Source organism: Aptenodytes patagonicus, chromosome 1 (assembly GCF_965638725.1).
Source record: "Aptenodytes patagonicus chromosome 1, bAptPat1.pri.cur, whole genome shotgun sequence".
NCBI lineage: Eukaryota > Metazoa > Chordata > Aves > Sphenisciformes > Spheniscidae > Aptenodytes > Aptenodytes patagonicus.
The window spans coordinates 25213155-25237050 of record NC_134949.1 but is presented as its reverse complement, the minus strand read 5'-3'; the positions used below and the strand labels follow the sequence as shown (position 1 = coordinate 25237050).

Here is a 23896-nt window from a genome sequence, read left to right as displayed (position 1 = left end):
ACTAAAAAATAGATGTAATCTAGAGGTTAATGTATAAGAAGGCAAGCTTCATCTACAGATTTGTGCTGCACGATGAAAAAGCTGACTTCCACATCTATGAAAGTTCTGTTTAAAAATCCTCCCATGGCCGGGGCATGTAGAAAGCTCTCTCCATGTGTATACTCTAGATACACAATAAGATATGACCAACTGTTCTCCTTGATGGAGAACTGTAACCTGCTACTTTGATCAAGCAACCTGTTTACACAGTACTCCAAGAAACCTTTCTAAGTTCTTTTCTTACATCAAATTTCTTTCAAATCAGCAGATGTGTTGAAAGATTGCTAAGGTGACCACAGCCAGATCTTCACCAACTCTCTACTCCATTCATTCCCAAAAGTGAGGAGTTCTGTGGACTGTATTAATCAAATTGTTTTCATTTTCCTACTATTCTTCATGCTCAGGACTAATAATGAGTACAACGGGATTCTTGGCTGCAAGTTGAGAGTAAGAAAGAGCTCATGTTTGGAGTGAGGTCCAAAAGAAAACATGCTATAGATAGTCTATATTCTATTTACTTAATGATCAGGAAAAAGACCTTAACAAGGAAATTGAAAAAATATTGCTTAAGAGCATGTAGCTAGTAAGTCCCTAACATGGGGAACTTTTTTTTTGTGATGCAAGAAAAGATCCAACATCTGTTTTACATTACAATCAACTGTTACTCTTCTGGAAGAAGACACTGTAATCAGAAAATTCCCATGTTTACAAACAACTTCACTGGTAACACATATCTTAGAAAATAGGTCAGAGAACACCTCGTACATCAGTTATCCCAAAAGAAGGATGAACTCTATTTAGCCCAGCCTAGAAACATATTTCTCCAACTTATTAGAAAACACCTCTAGTGACAAAGACTCCATATGCTCTCTAAGCAGCCAACTCTAGTTAAACGCTAGTCCAGTATTTAAGAAGCCTCATATAGAGTTCAGCTGACCAGCAAGGAAGGGTCTACTTCATACTACTCTGCAGATTCCATTGCTTGCTAGATCTCCACTGACTATAACAAGGGTTTGATACCTAGCAAACATATAAACAGTAATATTTAGGTGTTTGCATCGAGAACTGTGTACCATTGTCAGCACCTCCTATCAACACTCTCTTCATTTTGTTCTAAGTACAAGACACAGCACTATAGAAACATTGGTTAGATAGACAATTTTGAGGTAATTAAGTCCAGCCTCCTACTTGGTAACAGTAGATGTCAGCTGTGGCTATGTCACGCAAAGTTCTGAAAACCTCCAAGATGGAGATTCCACAGCTTCTCTGGCTGACCTGTTCCTTTGCTCCACTACCTTCATACTGAAGTTTTCCTCTAAGGATCATTCTGAATCTCCTAAGTCACAGCTTGTGACAGTTAACTCTTGTTATACCATCTGCTACTACACAGTAATACCTCTGTCATCTTTGTCTTTGAAATATCCCTCCAAGTTTCTTGTGGCAGGCTGCTACTACTACTACTAGAAGTAGACTCCTCTTTGCCAGGCTACACAAGTCGAGCTCCCTCACCACTGCCAGGCAGAGGGGAAAAACAACTCCTTCAGTCTCCTACCTATGCTGCTTCTAATGTAGCCCAGCATTATCTCATCTGCAGTTAAAGGACATTGTTGGCTTTTATTCAACCTGGCATCCGTCCTGCGCACCCCCGACCCCCTATGCCATGCCATGCTTTTCAGAAGGGCTGCAACTCAACCAATTGGTTCTTAGCCCATAATCATGCCCAATTACTCTGCCCAAGGTGCAAAACCTTCTGCTTCTCCTTGAACTTCATGAGGTTTCTGTTAGCTTAATGCTCAAGATCACCCTTAACCATTCAGCATGCCAGCTGCATCACCTTCCCCTTCAGTTTAGTACAAATTTGCTGAAGATGCATTTTGTCTCATCATCCAAGCTGTCAATAAAAATACCTAACAATACTAACCTCTGGAGTACTCTGTTCCCAGCTAGCAACTGAGCTTTTAAACCACTGCCTACCACCCTTTCAGCATAGTGACCTAGCCAATTTTCAAGCCCTCTAATAGACAACTTGTCCAGACCATACTTCCTGAACTTACAAATGTGAATGAGGTGGACAATGATGTTAAAAGCCCTACTGAAGTCAAGGTACATGACCATCCACGGCTCTCCTTATTAACATAGTTAGTCATTTCATGAAAGAAAGCAGTCAGGTTGGTCAGGCATGATTTGCTCTTGGTAGCCATGTAAACTAACAATGATTACCTTTATGCACGTGAAAATGGATGGCAAGAGGTTGTGCTCCACAGCCTTTCCACGGGCTAAGGTAATACCTATAATTCTCAAACATTCTGTACAACAGTATGGTTTGTTCCTGAGCTCTTAATATGCTTTCTTAAGAAATCAGCCAACCCCTGGGCTCTCCTTTTCCCCACATGGCAGCTTCTCAAGGGTCTCTGCATAGCAGTTCTTTAAATAGAGAGTAAATTCACAGCTTACCTTCTCAGCCTTCCTCCAACTCCTAAATTGTCAACTGGTGATTTCTGCAGCCCAGCTGCTACCTGTGGTCACGTTCACACCCAACTCTTCCCTGTTTGTGAGCAGCAGGTCAAATAGAGCACTAATCCCAACTGCTCCTTTTGCATTTGTGGTCAGAAATTATCACCAACACAGTCTAGAAACCTCCTTGATTGCACAATGCCATGTTACCCTCCCAGCAATTTTGTGGCAGGTGTCTGAAGTCCACCATGAGGATCAAGGCCTGGTACTGGGAGACTTCTATTAATTGTTTGTAGATAGCCTCATCCTCTTGTGCAGGTGGTCAGTAACCGACCCTCACCACATCATTACCAATATTACTTTCCCTTCTGGTACTGACCCAGAGACTGGACTTCTTGTTTGTTGCCCAAATAGTGTAGACACTATAGTGTAGGCATTAGTATAGACAAATTTATGAATGCTCTCCTTTCTGAGAAGGAATGTTACTGGCTTCCTTGTAGCCTTCTACCATACGTATTTTCTCCACATGCTTTGCTTTCTCATTTAACCCTGAGATTAACTCCCTATCTTGTAACAAACCTAGTTTAAAACCCTCCATGTTAGGTTACCAATCCTGTCCACAAACATGTCCATGTTTTCTTGTCAGATTCATTCTATCACTTCTTACTAGTTCTTCTCAAAACAAGGTTCCACAACCAAAGGTCAAAGCCTCACTGATATCAATTATGCAGGTTGGATGTGTCACCCTGGGCCATCTTTGCTCTCAGAGTCTTACAGTCACCTTTGATCTCCTCAAGGTCACGTCACTGGTGCTCACACAGCAAGCAGCAAGGGACAGTAGCTGGAAGGCTAGATGGGCCTCAGCAATCTCTCTGCAACGTCACAGATCCAGGCTAGAAGCAAGTAAAAAGGTATGGCCAGCCGGTGGGTGCTTTTGTCCTGGACGGGGTGGAGTCACCAAATGCTAACACTTGTTGCTTCCTCTTTGTGCTTTGGTCCCAATCCCAATCCCAGGTGTCCAACATGCATTCTTCCCACAACAGAACTCCATCATCCTCCTCCGCTGCCAGGGTTCTGAACCAGTTCTCTACATGAACAATTGCAGAGAGACAGGGAGCCCTTTCCTGCTGCCAGAAGTTATAAGCTTCCAGCTTCCACCCTCCTGGAAACATGGGAATGGGAGGAAACTACTAATGTTAAACAGGTGGGAAAACACCAGTTACAGAATGTCTGTTATCCATCTGTAAACACAGTAGTTGCTCCAGTATGGTAAAATTGGAATACCGGTCAGGTAAGTTTCCCTAAGCAGGGATAGGTGTTTCAGGCAAGATCCTGCTGTCTCCAGTCTCCTGAGGAAAGACACAGTATGGGGAGAAGGCTGTGCCAGATTGATTGGAGCATGATTTTACAGTGCTCCTAGGAATAAAACAAAGCTACTCCAGAAATTTTGTGTACCTTTGGAGGCTCTCTCAGGCACGGCTCAGTATTATACTCCCTCATTTATGGGCAGTCCTAGTGTTACCAACATTAGAAAAGCTTGGCACTGCATGAACAGTGAAGAAAACAGTTTATTCAGAGGTGACGGAGGGATTGAATCTGCCCTTACTTCATTTGCAAAGGGATATTTCTCCTGTCATAGCCCTAGAGTGCTTACCATACAACTGCTCCTTTCAACAGCAGCTAAAAGTCAACATTTCTACTAAATAAGTAGCCTCAATTTTATTTCAGATTTTTCCTGTTTATAGCTAAAATGCCTGGAAGTAAATTTATTTATGTTATCTCAAGAAACAGATTCCCATAGAGGACACGAAGTACAGATGAATCCTATTTTTACTCTTCTCTTACTCTTCCCCTTCCCAGTAGGCTGTAAGCTTTTAGACTGAGGGTTGCAATTATTTTTTCTTCTCTCTACTCATGTCACTGACCAAAAAAGGGTTCTTTCAGTTGGCCTGAGAATTTTTCATGCCCGTAGCAGAAAACTAAAATGAAGATAATCTACCTACCTATAGAAGACCTATAGAGAGAGAAACAGCCACTTTCTTGTAAACATGTCAGAAGTTTGAAATGATGAACATCTAATCACAAAGCAGACAGCCTCAGCACTGACACCAGACTGAATCTGGATGATATGAACAACTATCTTTGAGCCTTGTAATATAAAATACGGGAATAAATGACAGGCCAAGGAGCATCCCCCTGCATGATGGCTCTTCTGTTGAGAATCAATCCTCTTTTGGGGTGAGAGGGTGTCTGGGGTGGGCAGCCTGGAAGATTAGAAATTGAGAGATTAGATCCTAAAGATTAGGACAGCCTCAGCAGAGGAGACAGCGGAAAAGGTGACCTGAGAGTTCTCTCATTTTCAGGACAGCCACAAAAACACCTTCCTAGAGTATAAAAAGTAAACACACCAATTATAGCATATACAATTATTCTTGCATAGGACAGTCTATCGTCTATTATGGCTGTGCTTTGATATTTCTGTTTAAAATATGTATCTACCATATCTATTAGCCAGCTCATTTCCAAATTTACCTGCATCTTTCCCTTTGGAGTGACTGGGGTGCGGGAACTCATACGAACCTTGTCCAGGCAGCCAGTTGCACAGAAACTTCCTCTCAAGAAGGGAGAGCTAAGAGGGTTCTTCCTTAAAAATTTAAAAAATGGGGGAAAAAAGCAGCTAAGCTTCAGAACAAGACATTCAGTACCAGTGAGAGGGATATGGAAACATAGGCTCGTTCTTTTCCTGTGGCTTTTTCAGCTGCTTCTGCTGGCTTCACACTGGCTGCCGAAGACAACTCACAGGATGAAAAACCCTGCAGAGGAACAAACCTAAATAACCAAATTGATCCTTGGGATGGAAGTGACTGTTCTAAGTAAAACTGCTTTACTTTGAATTGATAAAGAGGGAATACAGAATACTACCATGTCTTCAGCAGAACAGGTGACAAATTCACGCTAAGGGTCATTAACTTATTCAGCTTGCTCACAAGCATTCATTCAAATGCACATATAAGCTAGGAATCAGACACATTAATAAACTTAATCATCAGTTTGGAAATGTAACTGTAAAAATTATTTGTTTTGTATTTATTTACCTCATAACAGGTAAATGTTATCAGGTAAATAAATAGATGACAGAGAATCTCTCCTTAAAAACAAAACACATTTAAAAAAACAAAAATACTACAGCCTTTGGGAGAAAAGATTTATTTTTATTGCTTAATACCAAACTAGAGGAACTTCATCCTCAGCTGGTAATATTAAACACGATGAGTCAAATGCACTGGTGATGTTAATATAAGTGCAAGTTAAATGCTGGATATATTTGGCTTCGAGTGTTGAGGCAGCTTAACTCCCTTGGATCTGGAACTCAAAAGAAAGTCAAAACAAGCATTAATTACTTCATGAAGGCTCCAAAAGAATATTTTAGGGGAAGAAACACAGGGAAGGGTAAAAAATAGAAGAAGCTTAAAAGGATCAGCTTTAACAAAGCCAAAAACAACTTCCTTTTTTTTTTATGCTACAATGCCCATTCTGCTGCCGCTTTCCTGCACTCACTGAATGCCAAAGACAGTCTCAGAAAACAAAACAGCTTGAAAGAAAGGTCTGCAGCCAAAATCCCAACGCCAATGATTTCACTCCTCAGAGGAGGCACAAGACAGAGCAGGGGAGATGGGTAATTCTCAGCTTCTCTCTGCTGATTCTCAGTCAAGCCTGGCTTGCCTCTTGTGACAAGGAAGGTGATACACAGGAGAACAGGCCTAGAAGGATGCTAACTCAGAAAACACAAGCGGATCCACCAGTCCATGAGTGCTGGTAGTCCCTCAGGCTACTAGAGACCATACATGTCCAACTCCTTCACGCAGGTGGAAAACAAAACACAACAAGAACAGAAGCCACACATGCACAAAGAGAGCTCTGTGACAGAAAAATCCACAAGTAAATTTTGTCTGTAAAGTGATTAAAAGTGAAAAGCTATCCCTCAATGTTTTTTCTTGATGCTCATACCGAACAAGTAAACCTTTGAATATTTTCAAGGTTTTCAGATGTCCCACTCAAGATTTCCTTTTAAATGCAGACGTCAAAGCCAATTTTTCTCACCCAATAGCTGAATGCAAGAAGGATACTGCAATACCTCAAGTACTGAAAATGCACTACTGTTGCCAACACACCATTTCTCTCTGGTATTTTCTCAGTATTCCTTCAACTACAAACATAAATATTTCAAAGTACTTCTCCATTATGTAACTTGCAAGGCTTTTAAATGTTGTTCAGAGTCAGATTATTTAAACATGCTAAAAAAGTAACTTGCTTCTCTGAGGATGCTTTAATATTCTTTCCATCATTCTTCTATCATTAGAGTAAATGAGAACAAATCAACACCCTTTGGGGCAAACAGAGATTTTTTTCCAAAGTAAACTCTGCTATTATAGAAAAAACACTCGTTTACAGGAGTTAAAACTTTTTTTTTTCTTTTAAAATATCATCAGTGTGTGTGTTAACAGAACTGAATCACTTAGGGGTTCCAGGACTTCCTTTTTCACCAGAACTCACATTATTAAGCTGAAACTCCAAACTGGCCTGACATATGCTGTTCAGCTTAGCTCTAGATTTCTCACAGTCCCATTACAGAAGTAATCTTAGGAGGAATATTTGACGTTGCAGCACTATTTTCCAAAGCACTGAAACTTTTGTCTTGGAGCAAGACCTCTCCAGACCTCTCGAATGGCGGCAACAGACAAATAAAGCAGGTCAGCAAAAAAACATTTAAAAAAGATAACTGTTGAAATAACTTCATATTAAACTGTTATGTGCATGTAATCAAGAGTGACATCTCATGAAGAAGAGACAACATCTAAAATCCTGTGAGAAATGACAATTTATTTCTCCATTGAAATACTTCGTTTGAATTATTCTGCTCTCGCTCAAGAGCAGACAGTGGCAGGTCTTTTCTCCCCTTGAAGAACAGGGAAAAATCAATCAGAAAGCAGACTTTTTTGTGAGGAGGAGGGCATGGGAGAAGATATATTCTTGTATTTACAGATACTAGAAACCATTAGAGTTGATGTGTGAACAAGCCTGAAGTGTGAACATTTGAATGTTTCTGTTATCAAAGGCATGAAACACTTTTCAGGTTGACAGACACATACAACATTTTTAAAGCACTGACCTGTAAGGAAGCGTATCATTGCATATTGCATCATGACTGTGTGCAGAAACTTTCTAGACTCACATTTATCATATAAAAATGCAGTCAACACCTGAATACTAACTATAACTCTATAGCCTCCCACAGTCCCACAGAATTATTGTTTTTCCACTCCCAAGAGATCTCCCATATCACTGGAGTCCTTTCTGCCCACCAAGAGCCCGGACAGCTTCTCCCCACACTCCTATCCTGCCTGCCATCTGCTCCGCAGTCGCTGCAAAACTGCCTTGTATCTAGAGAGCAAATAAATCGGGCCCCACGCCGAGGGCCTGTGCTGGCTACCCAGCTGTAACCTCTTACGCTGTAAGGCCTGAGGGTAGCAGATCTCCCATATAAAGCAGGTGATCAGCACAAGGGGGTTTTTTTGTTTGTTAGTTTGTTTTTTAAGTAGGGGAGTAGGAATATCGTAGGCCAGGTAAAAGCAAATTTTCAGCCCCGGGGGGTGTTTAAGAGATCAGTGGATGTCTTATCTAACACCTGATGCTACCTCGAAAATACAGCAATGGACCTCGCCAACATTTTTCAGAGGTTACTTTGTTGTATCAGGTATAATTTATCATGAAATATTTACTGACAGTCATTGGTGACTATCGGAAAGATACTAGCTTAGCTGAAGCCCTGGTCACATTATAACATCTCACAGAGCCAGTATCTTTTCTTTTGACTAAAAAGACTCAGATATAGAACACGTACTGTTATGCAATATGTATAATATACAGCCCAAACCAATTTTTCCTGTGCCTTGCCTCAACTTAAAAAATTAATGAATCTGTTTAAGTTTTGGTCTGTATACTAAAGGGAATCTTAACACTTGTTTAATTACTTCAAGAAGAAGATTATCAACTCCACACTGAAACTTTCTGTACGAAGATCTCATTATTCTTTATGCTTCATAAAGTTGCGTTTGTCTCTATAACCTATACAAGGGATGAAAGTTTCTAAGAAAAATATCCAGAAGTATGGGAAATTCTGTGATCCGTGACATAACTGCACTTCTTTTCATGATTTTACTGAGCAAAGGATCAGAACTGCAAACATTCAAAAGTTATGAAGGCCTTGTTGCAATTTAAATTGCCCTTAATTTGACTTACTTAATTTGACTTTAGTAAAGTGCTGGGTGAAACAGTCCAACTGCATTGAGCACCATAAGCAGACTTCAGTTCAGGAGAAATTCTTGACAGAAAATATTCTCATAATGAAAAATACAAAAATTTATTATGGAAGATACAATATAGTCCATCATTCTCAATATTAGACACTTATACAAAGAGTTACATCTTGAAAAAGCTAAAGATAATAAAGGATGTGAACCAGAGGCAATACAAGGCTTTTAAACAGAAAATTATATCTTGCAGCAAAGTACCATCTAAAGCTATTTCCAGAAGAATTAGTTTGTGGTTGATTCCCAAAAAGTCGACAGTAGAAGACTTAGCAAATAATTCTTCTTAAAAACTGTTACATTATTCACAAAATTATTTACTACCTGTCAGAAGAGAGAATGTGACTTGCAAGAATTCTTTCATGATGAAAATCAGTGGTTTTCTCTCCTCCCCATACCCAAGACAAGAGGTTTAGATCAGCCAAAAAAGTCAACCTTATAAAGGTACTTTCAAAATAAAATAAACTCTGGGTGGAGTGATGATTTACCTGATACAGAAATTCTGGTAATGGTGAAGTGGTGTAATAATAGTGCATGACCACACATCAGTTTGAGTTTGACTTTCAGTTTGACTTTCTGCATCAAAGTTATCCTCTACATCAGTGAATAATTAAAAAAAAAAAAAAGAAAAAAAGACTCTATCATGTTTGATCTCTATAAATCAAAGAAATCATTACAACACACTGTGGCCAGGCATCTCAAAAGCAAGTCAAGGAGCTCATTAAGTTCCAGCTAACTGGAACAATCATTTCTTTATCCTAAAACACAGCTCAAGGCAACACAATGTCAGTAAAAATCAGGTGAAAGTGTCAGCACTTACCAAATTGAATCTTTTAATCACAAAGAGATATAGGTGGTTGGCAGCAGTTTCTGGCCTTGCTCTAAGTTGTAAAGTTGAAAAGAAGATCATAGAAGTCTTCAATGTCTTAATATGAATGTCCTGTTAATGTTCACTACCTAAGGACAAGCTTAGGCATTTAGTATATATTAAAAGATTGTGAGAAAAAGTTCTTCAAAGAAAAACGCATAAAATTCTCATAGCTATGTGGACCGTGTTTGACAGTGTCAGAGAGCTGGTCTATTACTATTCACTTTATTTTTGATTAAGTTCTTGTGCTGATTGAACGAACACTGTTTCTCACTGGTGTGATATAAAGGATGGAGACTGGCGACCTGTGTGGACCTGCAGTAACCCACACCCTAGCAGAATTGTCTGATAAGCTGCTGCAAGATACCCAAGGGTTTAAGAGTTGAAGGGAACGCTCCATTTAGAACAGGCTGGAGAGGAAAAGCTGCTGAAAACCAATAAAAAGTTTCTAAACGCAGAGAAAGTCACAAGGAGGAGGCTAGCAGACAATACCTCCTACTGTTACAAATAGCATCCTTGTCTGCTTAGCAGCCCTGTGCAGGATAATTTACTCTTATCATCGACATTGTACGACATTTTTCTGTTTCCTATTTCCAAAGGGCTGGAAGGAACAAAAAAAAGGGGGAAAGAAAAAGACAGAGTTTTCTGCACAAATTATAACTGTAGAGATTTGCTGTTAAAGGCAGCTGTTTTTCAGAGCTGCAAAATATACAGAATTTCATATATCTGAATCTCTGCTAGAAGCACAGGCTAGAAGCCAACTCATCAAAACCTCTATCAAAAATACAATTTCAACATCTGTTTGGACTTTCACTTATCTCACTGCTCCCAGGCACTATTGATTATCATTATCTGCAAGTCTCTAGTATTCTAAACAGCAGCGGCAAAGGGAAATGAAAGTGAGCATTTTCATACAAAGATAGATAGATGCTTCTACAGCAGAATGAAAACTGCTGGTGCTGACTGAAATCCGAGTCCCGCTTCATCTCATCTTCTATAAATACATTGTTAATAGGAAGGAATAAGATACAGCCTAAAATAAAATTTTTATTAAAGCTATAATGAGAAATAAGGGATTTTGCCAAAGGAGAAAAGGCATTACATTATCAGAGACTGGTTGCTGTCTGCAATACACTTCCTGGGAAGGCTATGATTGTTGTCTTTTTCTTTGCAACAGACTTCTCCTCATACCTTTGGTGTATTATGTACTTGACTGGACCACAGGAACAGGATATAAAATGTATGGATGGCAGCAACTCTGTTGGAGTACATAATGAAAGTTCTTGCTTTAGCAAAGTAATCTCATCCTTGCCTTGGAAAACTAAAATCTTCAGAAAGCTAGAACCCCAAACAAGAAGGGTATAGGCTTGAAGCCTTTCCCTCTCCATTCTTCCCAGCTTGAAATATGTTGTTGTTCCTGTATCTGCTGCCAAAGAGGTAAGTCTCTCTTTCTTCCCACCCTCCAATATTTGTATGAATCCAGGGTAAACAATGTGTACTTTGGAGACCTGCACAGATTTTACAACCTTCAGTGCTCAAAATCAGGAAAAGCAAGAGAAGAGCCTTCTCTTAATCCCATTGAGTCATCTTTGAACAAATCAGGATAACCAATCAGTCTTTCTCCCTTCCTACTTACCACAAGATTATTTCCTCTTTAATTTGCAATTAAAAAAAAAAAATAGAAAATAACATCACCCCATGCTCAAAATTCTACCATGGTAGAAGACAAAAATGAGTCACTGCGATGTTTCAGTCACTGTGTAGGTTATGGACCAAGAACAGACAGAAATTTGTTGATATTTGCCAACCAGCTTTGTTCTATCAACATTCCTACAGTTAAGAACCAAAACAAAGAAGCCTTCAAGTACACAAACACATGAACCTCATGGACTGTATCATCAGAACCACCTCCAGCCTAAAGAAACAAATTTTTTTTTGTTTAATTGTTCAAAGCTCTACAATCACATTTGTGTTCCTCTAGCACAATGCAGACTAACAGCAGATTTTGACCGTTCATAGTGACATATAAAGTAAGATTTAGCAATCATCAGACACCAGAGGAGGGAGGAATCATACAGAATTTCTACTATAAGTAACAGGTTATCTACTTTTGGGAAAAAAAATAGTTATTTTTTCATGTTTGCAGGTATTGGAACAGGTTGCCCAGAGAGTTTGTGCAGTCTATCTCCATTCTTTGAAGTTTTAAGACCTGACTGGATGAAGCCCTCAGTAACCTTGTCTGTCCTCACAGTTGACCCTGCTTTGAGAAGGAAGTTAGACTGAATGACCTCCTGACGTCTTTTCCAAACTGAATTCTCCTATGCCTCCATGTTCCAAATAAGCAGGATTATCCCCCAAGATTTCAGTGCTGCTTCATCTTGTTACCAACCTGCATACCGCAGAGGTTAGCTTCATGATATACGTCTGTGAATTAAGAGGCAAATGGAAAAAGATGGGGCAAACAGGAAAAAAAGAAATATTTTCTATCTCTTAGCATTCAAAACACCACTCAATAAGAAGTCAATCACAGTGTCAGTAAACAGAATCCCTCATAATTTCATGCAGACTAAAAATATAGAATCACAGAATCATTGAATAGTTTGGGTTGGAAGGGACCTTTAAAGGTCATCTAGTCCAACCCCCCTGCCACAGGCAGGGACATCTTCAACTAGACCAGGTTGCTCAGAGCCCTGTCCAACCTGACCTGGAATGTTTCCAGGGATGGGGCATCCACCACCTCTCGGGGCAACCTGTGCCAGTGTTTCACCACCCTCAGCGTAAAACATTTCTTCCTTAGATCTAGTCTCAATCTACCCCCCTTTAGTTTAAAGCCATTCCCCCTTGTCCTGTCGCTACAGGCCCTGCTCAAAAGTTTACTGCCATCTTTTTTGTAAGCCCCCTTGAAGTACTGATAGGCTGCAATAAGGTGTCCCCAAAGCTGCCTCTTCTCTAGGCTGAACAACCCCAACTCCTTCAGCCTTTCTTCAGAGGAGAGGTGTTCCATCCCCCTGATCATTTTCGTGGCCCTCTTCTGGACCCGCTCCAACAGGTCCGTGTCTTTCTTATGCTGAGGGCTCCAGAGCCGGACGCAGTACTCCAGGTGGGGTCTCACCAGAGCAGAGTAGAGGGGCAGAATCACCTCCCTTGACCTACTGGCCATGCTTCTTTTGATGCAGCCCAGGATACGATTGGCCTTCTGGGCTGCGAGCGCACATTGCTGGCTCATGTCCAGCTTTTCATCCACCAGTACCTCCAAGTCCTTCTCGGCAGGGCTGCTCTCAATCCCTTCATCCCCCAGCCTGTATTGATGCTGGGGGTTGCCCCGACCCAGGTGCAGGACCTTGCCCTTGGCCGTGTTAAACCTCATGAGGTTCACACGGGCCCACTTCTCCAGCTTGTCCAGGTCCCCCTGGATGGCATCCCATCCCTCTGGCATGTCGACCACACCACTCAGCTTGGTGTCATCTGCAAACTGGCTGAAGGTGCACTCGATCCCACTGTTCATGTCATTGATGAAGATATTAAACAGTACCGGTCCCAATACAGACCCCTGCGGGACACCACTCATCACCAATCTCCATCTAGACATTGAGCCGTTGACCACTACCCTCTGGATGCGACCATCTAACCAATTCCTCACCCACTGCACAGTCCACCCATCAAATCCATACCTCTCCATTTTAGAGAGAAGGATGTTGTGGGGGACTGTGTCAAAGGCCTTACAGAGGTCCAGATAGATGACATCTGTAGCCCTTCCCGTGTCCACTGATGTAGTCACTCCATCATAGAAGGCCACTGGGTTAGTCAGGCAGGCCTTGCCCTTGGTGAAGCCATGCTGGCTGTCTCACATCACCTCCCTGGCCTCCATGTGCCTTAGCATAGCTTCCAGGAGGATCTGTTCCATGATCTTCCCAGGCACAGAGGTGAGACTGGCCTGTAGTTCCCCAGGTCTTCCCTTTTTCCCTTTTTAAAAATGGGGGTTATGTTTCCCCTTTTTGGACATGAGGAAAAATTTCTTTAGTGAAAGAGTGGTTAAACATTGGAACAGGCTGCCCAGGGAAGTGGTTGAGTCACCATCCCTGGAAGTATTTAAAAGACATGTAGATGAGGCGCTTAGGGACATGGTGTAGTGGGCATGATGGTGTTGGGTTGACGGTTGGACTTGATGATCTTAAAGGTCTTTTCCAACCTTAATGATTCTGATTCTATGATTTTCCAGTCAGTGGGAACTTCACCAGACTGCCACGACTTCTCAGATACAATGGATAGTGGCTTAGCAGCTTCATCCACCAGTTCCTTCAGGACCCGTGGAGGGATCTCATTGGGTTCCAAGGACTTGTGCACCTTCAGGTTCCTCAGATGGTCTCAAACCTGCTGTTCTCCCACAGTGGGCGGCTCTTCCTTCTCCCAGTCCCCGCCTTTGCCTTCTCCAGCTTGGGCGGTGAGGCTTAAGCACTTGCTGGTGAAGACTGAGGCAAAAAAGTCATTGAGTACCTCCGCCTTCTCCGTGTCCCAGGTAACCAGGTCTCCCGTTTTGTTCCAGAGAGGGCCCACATTTTCCCTCGTCTTCCTTTTATCCCCAACGTACCTATAGAATCTTTTCTTGTTGCCCTTGACATCCCTGGCCAGATTTAATTCTATCAGGGCTTTAGCTTTCCTAACCCAATCCCTGGCTGCACGGACAATTTCCTCTGTGTTCCTCCCAGGCTACCTGTCCTTGCTTCCACCCTCTGTAGGCTTCCTTTTTGTGTTTGAGTTTGTCCAGCAGCTCCTTGTTCATCCACGCAGGCCTCCTGGCGTTTTTGCCTGACTTCCTCTTTGTTGGGATGCATCGCTCCTGAGCTTGAAGGAGGTGATCCTTGAATATTACCCAGCTTTCACAGGAACCTCTTCCCTCCAGGGCTTTGTCCCATGGCACTCTGCTAAGCAGATCCCTGAAGAGGCCAAAGTCTGCTCTCCTGAAGTCCAGGGGAGTGAGCTTGCTGTGCACCCTCCTCGGTGCCCTCAGGATCTTGAACTCCACCATTTCGTGGTCACTGCAGCCCAGGCTGCCCTTGAGCTTCATGTTCCCCACCAACCCCTCCTTGTTGGTGAGAACAAGGTCCAGCGTAGCACCTCTCCTCGTTGGCTCCTCTACTACTTGGAGAAGGAAGTTATCATCGACGCATTCTAGGAACCTCCCGGATTGCTTATGCCCTGCCGTGTTGTCCCTCCAACAGATGTCGGGGTGTTTGAAGTCCCCCATGAGGACCAGAGCTTGTGAACGTGAGGCTGCTCCTATCTGTCTATAGAGGGCCTCATCCGCTCGGTCTTCCTGGTCGGCTGGCCTGTAGCAGCCCCCCACCGTAATGTCACCTCTCCCTGCCTTCCCTTTAATTCTGACCCATAAGCTCTTGGTCAGCTCCTCATCCATCCCCAGGCAGAGCTCCATGCGCTTCAGCTGGTCATGGACATAGAGGGCGACACCCCCTCCTCATCTCCCCTGCCTGTCCTTCCTAAAGAGCCTGTGTCCCTCCATTCCAACACTCCAGTCATAGGAGCCATCCCACCACGTCTCCATGATGCCAGTAAGGTCGTAGCCCTGCAGGCGTGCACACGTCTCCAACTCCTCTTGTTTATTCCCCATGCTACGTGTGTTTGCATAGAGGCATTTAAGTTGGGCCCCCGATGAGGCTGTCATACTGGCTGGAGTTCCTTTGTGCTGCTCTTCAGGCGCTCTCCTGCTGACCTGTGATCCTCCTCCAGGTTCTGGGCATCTATTGCTGGCCCTGGCATCAAACCGGTAGGAGTGGGATGGATTGAGGTTCCCCTCCCCCAGCATCTCTAGTTTAAAGCCCTCTTCACCAGCTTGGCAAGCCTATGACTGAAGATGCTCTTCCCCTTCTCTGACAGATGGACCCCTTCAGTAGTTCCGTCTACGTGGAGGCATCAGCCACCACTGGGGTAGGTGGTACAGACCCCCCAGCTGGAGCCGCGGCCTTTACCCTCAGACGAGTGCCCACCATTCTGCCTTGAGAGTCAGGTAGGATGAGTGCCCTTGACCTGTGCGCAGTTGCTGGGTTATGTGTACACTGGGTCCCCCACTCAGCCCGTGGAATGCCTCTCCTTCAAAGAGGCGCCCTCCCTCGCGAACTGCCGTGCAAACTGCCGTGCCACGCCCTAGCTGATGCGCCACGCCCTGTTTGCCCATCCTGGTGGCAGCGCTCCTGGTGGCAGTGCTCCCTGGGGCTGCCTTTAGTGGGAGTGGGGGGTGGCTGCCATTACTCCTGGCCCTGCCCACGCCTCGTCAGCCGCCCTCGTGAGAGCTGCTGGCTCCCGGCGTGTCTCTGTGCTCTCCTGTGGGTTCCCCGGCTCAGGAAACCCCCCTGTACGCCACGATCCGCCACTCCGCTGTGGGACAGACCTGCACCAGAGCTGATCGCCTCTGTGAGTGACACTTTACATATTAATATTACACTTTCATATTACACTTTACATATAAATACTACACTTTCTCATTATGAAAGTTGGATCTATGACCCTGAGAAGGATTAAACACCACAGGTGTTTCAATCATAGAACAGTTACAAGATTTCATGCCACACTACTCCATAAATGAAGTAGGCAACAATGTCCAAGATTCGTCATTTGCTCCCAATTAAGATGGCCCATAACAACATGTACAACTATACTTTTAGCATAATATATGAAAAACAGCTTAGCTGTAGTCTAGTGTACTGTTTTATAGACAGTGTAGAAAGCTGTGTGAGCTCAGTTTAAATGCCACATCCACACTGGTCGGTTGCGAGACTTTCAAAAATACCTTGCTTTTTTCAGGTTCTTCCTCCCTAAGTAATTGCTAATTTATAGTTGCATCACTATGAAGACTGGCCAGATAAAATATTTTTACATACCATTTACACTACTGATTAGCAATAGATTATACATATAAATCCAAATATGATTGCTGAATAGACTGTTTGTCTTGGCCTCAGTAATTTATAGCGAACATCACTTTTATCCAACAGAACTTCAAAGCAAAAATGTGCAAATTAGGTTCGTAGATGGTGTTTGAAATGAAGCACATTGAGTTCTAACATACCGAACTTCTAGACACTGGATGGCCAAGAGCATCTTGAATTCAACCACCTATCACCCATCTATTTATGGCAGCAAATTTCTTTTAAAGATGTATACACATACACACAGTTGTATGTACAAACATACATATGTAATTTATATGAACATATGAACCATAGAACATTCTGCAGAATCACCCAAATCGCTGGAGCTGTGACACCATAAAAGATGGCAGTAGATCCCTGTAGCATAAGTACCATATACTCTGGCATACCCTTTTTCCAAGTGCTCTCCAGCGACCAAATGATGCAAAGATTCCTTCCTGAGGGGTCTCATCTCCTTGGACTGTGGAGATGTACTTAAAACTGAAGGCTTCTGCACACAGGGAGGAAGCACTTGACCTGTTGGCAGGGGGGAGATATTTTGAACACAACAGAACCGAGCGACACCAATACTTACTTGGCAGGCATTATAAATCAACTGGTGTTCCAATTTTTTGATCCCTAGAATCTGCTGAAACATTTCATAAAGCTGTTCCTTGCTCAGAATCAGCTCCGATACAGCACTTAAGGCCATTCTATTCGGCTGTTTGCAAAAGTCCTCTTCTCCCCTGTATATGGCATCGTATTTGGCTAGCCAAGAACTCAGCACTGTCTCTTTGCTTAATCCATCGATTTCCGGCAAACTTCGGACCCTCTTTTCTATGTTTTTCTTAAAAACATCTCTAAAGTCATTTGCAGAACACCCTCCACTGTGGACCATTCTTGCAACCCGGTCACTCTTAAGAAATACCTTTTAAAATAAAAGACGAGAAAAAAAAGAAACAGAAAAAGTTAGGCATGGACACAAACACAAAACAATCCCTTATAAAGGGATTACAAGCTAATATTTTGCTTCTATGTAAAACGGCTTTGTAAGGAAGAGTTAAACAGGCCAAGTTTGCTATATTTTTCATACAGAAACAAGTGACCATGTTGAAAAAGTAAGTTTCTGCATTGAATAAGTACTTAAACTAAGTAGCTTTTAAAGTATTTGTGCATAAATTTACAATAGCTAAGCTAGAATGAAGTTTGAATTAACAGCAGTTAATTGAAAACTTACCTACAAGATTTAATTAGTCTTTCCTCCATTAAAACCACAGAAGTCTAAAGTTACTTGCAAGTAACTCATGGATAAGCTGCACTGTCTCAAAACTCGGGAGTATGAGTTAAAATATGATCTTTAAGCCAGCCAAGAATCTCATGGAAGATGAGACAGAAATCCAGGGAAAAAAAAAAAACTATAGAAATACCACAATCAATGTTAACAATAGAGAGAAGAAAGACGCAAAGATACAGAACTGGTTCTACTACTGTAGATACAATACTGGAGACACAATATAGGATTCTCTGTGTAAAAAACCCAAACAAAAACCAACACAAAAAACCCCTCACAAGTACACATACTCTAAGATATGACAAGGCAAATTACAACAACAAACCAATTAAATCAGCATTCTGTAAGAGCTTTTCAATGTTCGAGGATGGTTGCATTCATCTCTTCTTCTAACACAGGCCTTGGCAAGGTTGATCCTTCCAGCCACTGTGCGTGGCCAGCTCATTTCTAGTAGCAAGTCTCATGAAATTGTTCCTCTACAAAATGCAACGAACAAAAAGATGACCGCTGCAGCATGATCAGCCGTGTAAACAACTGACGTCTGCCTTGGACAAGGGATAAACTGCATCATGCCGTTGAACGGGTAACTCAGGGAGAACCACCTGGCTTCCTGCAGCAGAGGGAGATAGGTCAAGGTACTCCTCCCTGCAAGGCTTGGCTGCTGGCAGACTGCTTGGGTGCCACACCAACACCCCAAGCACAGCTGAAATGCAAAGAACAGATGTGATACCACGTAGTCTAAACAGATTTCCTATCCATCACCTTTCTGACTGTTTGCTCTCTTCAATCAGATGCTATGAAGTGGAAGATGAGTTAACTACGTATTTTCAGATAATCATTTTAGTCACCAAAAGCTATGAAAATGCAATGAATGGAGATGACAGCACAGTAGAGCTCTGACTCCGTATGCTATCACATGTTGGAAGATGGTTCACCTAACAACCAACCTAAAACATTACTGTGCTTCATTTGGAAAATACAAAACAGAGCAGTAGGAGAGGAGCTAAAAAGCCAAGCAGAGAGGAGTGCACAGGTTGAAACAGATCAAGAAAAACATATCCTAAAAGTTCCAGTGCTTGTCGATGCATGTTTCCCTGTAGAATATTTTAAAATGCAGTTACTTACAATATATATCTTTCCATTAGATATCCTAATTGATATTGTACAGAAGGCTGCAGATTAAGCCTAGAAGTACTTGCCCAAACAGATTATTTAAGAAAAACCATAACCAATATCTGCTAATCATATTTTATGCTCTAACTGTACCATGATAGATTTCCTTTTTTGGAAACATAAGTATCTAAGGTTAAATTCTTATTCATAAAGGGACCTGATATGATTACTGTCAATTAATGCTGATATTAATTTCCTAAAAATGCTACACAAATATTGAACCTCATTTCAAAACAAATAATAAACAGAAATTCCATTCAGCAGTAAAACTTATCAACACAAACAGGTACAAGGATATTAAGCCTTTCCTTGTTTTAACAGTCTGCAATTACAATTGATTCATTCCTCCAACAGCTTCACTGGAAAGCAAATAGAAAAAAAAAATATTTAAAAAAGATGACTTTAAACTAACTTCAGCTACTTTGTATTGTTCCTAAACAGCATTAAATCCTCCATCACATTAGTTTGCATAGCCAATGAGAGAAAGCAGATGCAGAAGAATGAATGAAATTAAGAATATTTCTAGGCTCTTCCACCCAAAAATCTCATGTTTATCCAAGATTACACAACCCTATGTATTGCTAATATAACTAGATCAGTGTAATTAAAAAAAAAAAACAAACCTGCAAAACACACACTGTAAGATCATCAGAATATCATTTACCTTTCATTACCTCCTTTCAGTCATATTATTCAAAACCATTAATCCAGAATGCAGGGGCTGAAAAGCTGCTAGCACTTCCCTTAACTTATGAACCAGACTAATTAAAAATTTATTTCTGATTTTGAAGTTGATTTTCTAGGAGCCTGCAGGAAAAATCTGTTCCATTCTTCCAATACTTACCTGTGGAAGGGGAGTACTATTGTAACACTTGGTGCCCACAACATTGACAAAGTGACGGCATGTTCATGTTGGGCAAAACAATTTTTTATATAGGTATGTGCAAGTACAAAATACAATTTGCATGTATCCCTGACCTTAAAATGTTCCCTTCTGAAGTGTTTTGGGTCACAAACTCTATTTTTATTAAATATTCAGAAATTATTCCAAGATAATTCTTTCGCAAAACATATGGTGGATATTAAAGGAAATTACTCAAAATATAAACCCAAGGTGTGAGTAATTTATTACAAAAAGTACATGGTTGGTTCTGAAAAGGAATCCATTGGACCTAAACCTCTTCTTGTACTACTCCTTTTTGAGCAGGAATTTACCAAAATTTCTCCTGAGTGGAAAAAAAGTAACATCATCTTTAAAATGAACTACTTGTATTAGAGATAATTAAAAAATAATAATAACATTTGAACAGAAAGACTCCATTTTTAAGACTTTGTTTGCAACAGAAAACCGTAAGAGAATGGAAATTCAGTTAGGAGTGTACCATATGCGCCTCAAATTTGACACAGTAAGTTGCATTAAAAAGCTATTAAATGTCTCATTATTCCTGTTCCTGAAAGACATATGGTACACTTCATGTTAAATTCAAAATCCTTCGCCTCAGTTATATTTCTTGAGATTTGCCTCCTCAGTTTCAAAGCTTTTCTGAGCTGTTTATGGCTGCTTTTTTTTTTTTTAAATTCTAAATAGAAGTTTATGGGAATTGCTACTATATGGAGAATGGTATGCCACCAGTTTCATGCCAATGGAGTTATCGTTTCCACCATTGTTCCAGAAAGCCCGTCTGGCGGAGTATCTGTGGGTCCAGAGTCTAGGCTAGGACTGCAGATTGGGATACATACATGCTCTACAACGCTGGTGGAATTTTCTTGGCAGCATTCATTTTTACAATAAAATATATAAGCTTTTATAGTAGTCTTAACATAGTTCACCACTTTTTCTTCAACGTGGATTATATGCGAAGCACAATCATCCCCATTAGGGAAAATATTTGTGTTGATATCTATCTTTAAAGTAAAATACTAATTAAGTACATTCACAAAACTGTTGGCTCTTCTTCCTTTTATTCATCTATTTGGATTGTCTGATCATTAGACTTTGTTCTAATTACATAATCATTCAAAAACCTCCAGTGTTAAAATGTTATCTCAAGTTTCTCAATACTAGGGGGGAACTGGAGAGACAAAAAATATTAGAGCTTTGAATGTAAAATATAAGGCACCAGAAAAAGTTATTGTGGGGACAAAGAAATCTATTTCTACAGGGAACTAGATTTGGGAGATCAGCCATGATCACTTGGAAATCCTTGTATTATTTAGGAATAATTTGTCAAGAGTCAAAGTTTTTAATGAAGTATTTCCTGTTTCTACCAACATTTTCTGGACTTCCTCAAAGAAATCTTAGGGCAATGCTCTTTGTTAGTTGGCATTTGAACTTTTAGTATCATTGTTGGTTCCTTAAATCTAAGTCAACATCAACTCTTCACGTTACCCGCTGCTAACAAACTATCAAACACCAAAAAAACCTGCTCTATTAACACATACAATGCATTCAGGAAAAAACAGATAGTTAAAAGACAGGTTTGATCAGCCCAATGTATCCATCTTGAGGAACTTTTCCAATTCACATTATTTAGAGCCCTTCTAAATACTCTAGGACCGAGCCATACCTACAGTCTTTGATGGATAAAGTTCTCCTCATACCGTAACCATTCAAAGATGATCAGGTAAGGAATTTAAAAAAAAAAAAAAAATCCCTCAATTTCTTCTTCCGTTATAATTACAGTAACAATTATCATTTGCATCTATCTACTGAAGTATGGTTTAAATTAACTTTTTATCCAATTGTTATATATATGCAATTTCATCTGTTGAAATGCTAGTAAAAAGCTTAATTCAAAATAGTCTTTAGCACTAGATAGTTACATTAAAAGTATATTTCTATTTAGAAATGAAAAATCATCATTTAGCAGTGCCTACAACTTGAAAAAATATTGGAAACACTAAACAAAGAACTGCTTTTACATCTTCTAGCACATACCCCTTGAATAATATTTCTATTTATCAAACTTCATACCAAATTTAACTAATGATAACACAAACATGATAATCTTATTCTCTACTGTAAAGCTTAGAAAAAACCATAAGCAACATGCAAAAGAGTTTGCATAAACTCAACTGTAGATAACTTTTGTCTTTTCTTTGTAAACGGATTAAATATGAGGTCCGTTAGGCCATGCATTGCCAACTTTTATATGTGGTTTTTCATTTGGAAGACACATACTGATGGAGTTTACTATTAAGGTCACCTTTTTAGCCAGTTTGAAAGAAGAAACCCAACACAATAGTTACAAATACCTATAATGTTTCTACCAGTTTGTATAAGTGGTGTTATTAATAAAAACTAAGATTTTGTAATTCTGCTACACATAGCAGTAAAGCACGACCTTTCAGCTACTTGCTCATGTATCAGTTCTAGCAGAGCCTGACTCAGCTCTAGGCACAGCACCAACTGGCAACACGCTAAGCTTGCACTGACCAAATTATTTTACAAGCTCTTTTATTCTCTGGCAGAAAATTTTGCAGAAGGGTTTAATAAAAAGAAAATTTATGATCTAAGCCCCCCCCACTTTTTAAACAAAGGATTGCAAAAACAAGCAAACAAAAAAAATTGTGCTCTAAACAGTACATTACCTCAAAAGGGAAAAATATATATACATTAGGATTTTTAACCAAAATCTCACTTTCATACTAACATTCTCTTCCAAAGTAAAAAACAGAAAGTAACCCCCCCATATTTTTAATTGCAAAAATGTTGTGTCTACAGTACAAACCTCTTGCAGAACACCACTCACATCTGTGGTATATCCAGTGCTATAAAATAAAAAGCCTTCGTTTTGTGGGTAACAAGTTATAATGGAACACTTTTTTCAACATAAAATTGCCTTATTAACCATGTGAAAACTGAAATTTTAGTTTCAGGGAATATAAGTGTGTGTGTATATATATATAAAATATGCATATGTGTCTATGTAATGCATGTATGTATACACACACACAGAGGAAAAGCGTTGCAGTCAGTCATGTTCATCCATTATCCATTTTGGAGACAAACTGAATTCAGCTATGACTTATTGCTTCTTATGTTTTGAGTACATCTTTTGTGTGGTAACATAGGATTTTGTTTAAGCAAAACTTTGTTTGTTCTTTTAAAATTCAGAAGTGTACTGAGAAGGGCAGAAGGACCACAAGACTGATTTCTCAGTCTCTGAAAAGGAAACTCCTTACTCATCTATCCCCTGTACACTTTCTAGTAGTGCAACTGCACCGATACTCTCCTCCCAGCAGCGCTGGGAGCTTCATTTGCCACAAGAGCAGCTAGAGATTTTTCTTCATTTTTGACAGTCAGTGCTGTTCCTCTAGCTTTGAGGAGATCACATTTACACTCTAGACACGTCCTATGTCTTAACAGCCAGGGCTCAATGTATCTCATGGAAAAGACGGCTGCAGCTCAAAATGCACATTATGTCTCTGGGACAGTAAACTTCTAGACATACTAGACATCATCTGAATTAGCTTCCTTGCCACCTTTCTTTCAACACATAGTTCAAGCTGCCTAGTAGCTTTTTTCACTTCTGTTAAATTCTGGCATTAATGGATCCAAGCTCTTGGTAACCTGCATGTTCCAGCACAGTAATAGATGGAATAAAACACCACAGCCCTTATACACAGAGAGGGCCTCTAAATAATGGTTCACCCAGGAGCTGTGGTAGCTTTCTACTTCTATTGCTATGATTACTTATATGCCATTCAGAATTAAGCATAAAACGTCCTTGTCTTCCAGACTACCAATCACAGCTGTAACAGTATCCTCTGCACTGAT

The 23896-nt window shown here is 40.7% G+C and overlaps 1 protein-coding gene across 12 annotated transcripts in view; it reads right to left on the bottom strand.

Moving 5' to 3' along the window:
* The window catches only part of CADPS2 (calcium dependent secretion activator 2), a 340428-nt gene that overhangs the window by 205735 nt on the left and 110797 nt on the right, over positions 1–23896 (bottom strand). For 10 of the 12 annotated variants that reach the window (XM_076329917.1, XM_076329928.1, XM_076329958.1 and 7 more), the window contains exon 3: positions 17248–17580. The exons of 1 other annotated variant lie outside the window; for it this stretch is intronic. In XM_076329917.1, the coding sequence (XP_076186032.1) occupies positions 17248–17580 (333 nt within the window). Of the gene's footprint in view, positions 1–17247; positions 17581–17889; positions 17944–23896 lie in introns of those variants that run through there. One more of the 12 variants, XM_076329996.1, reaches the window with a different exon arrangement.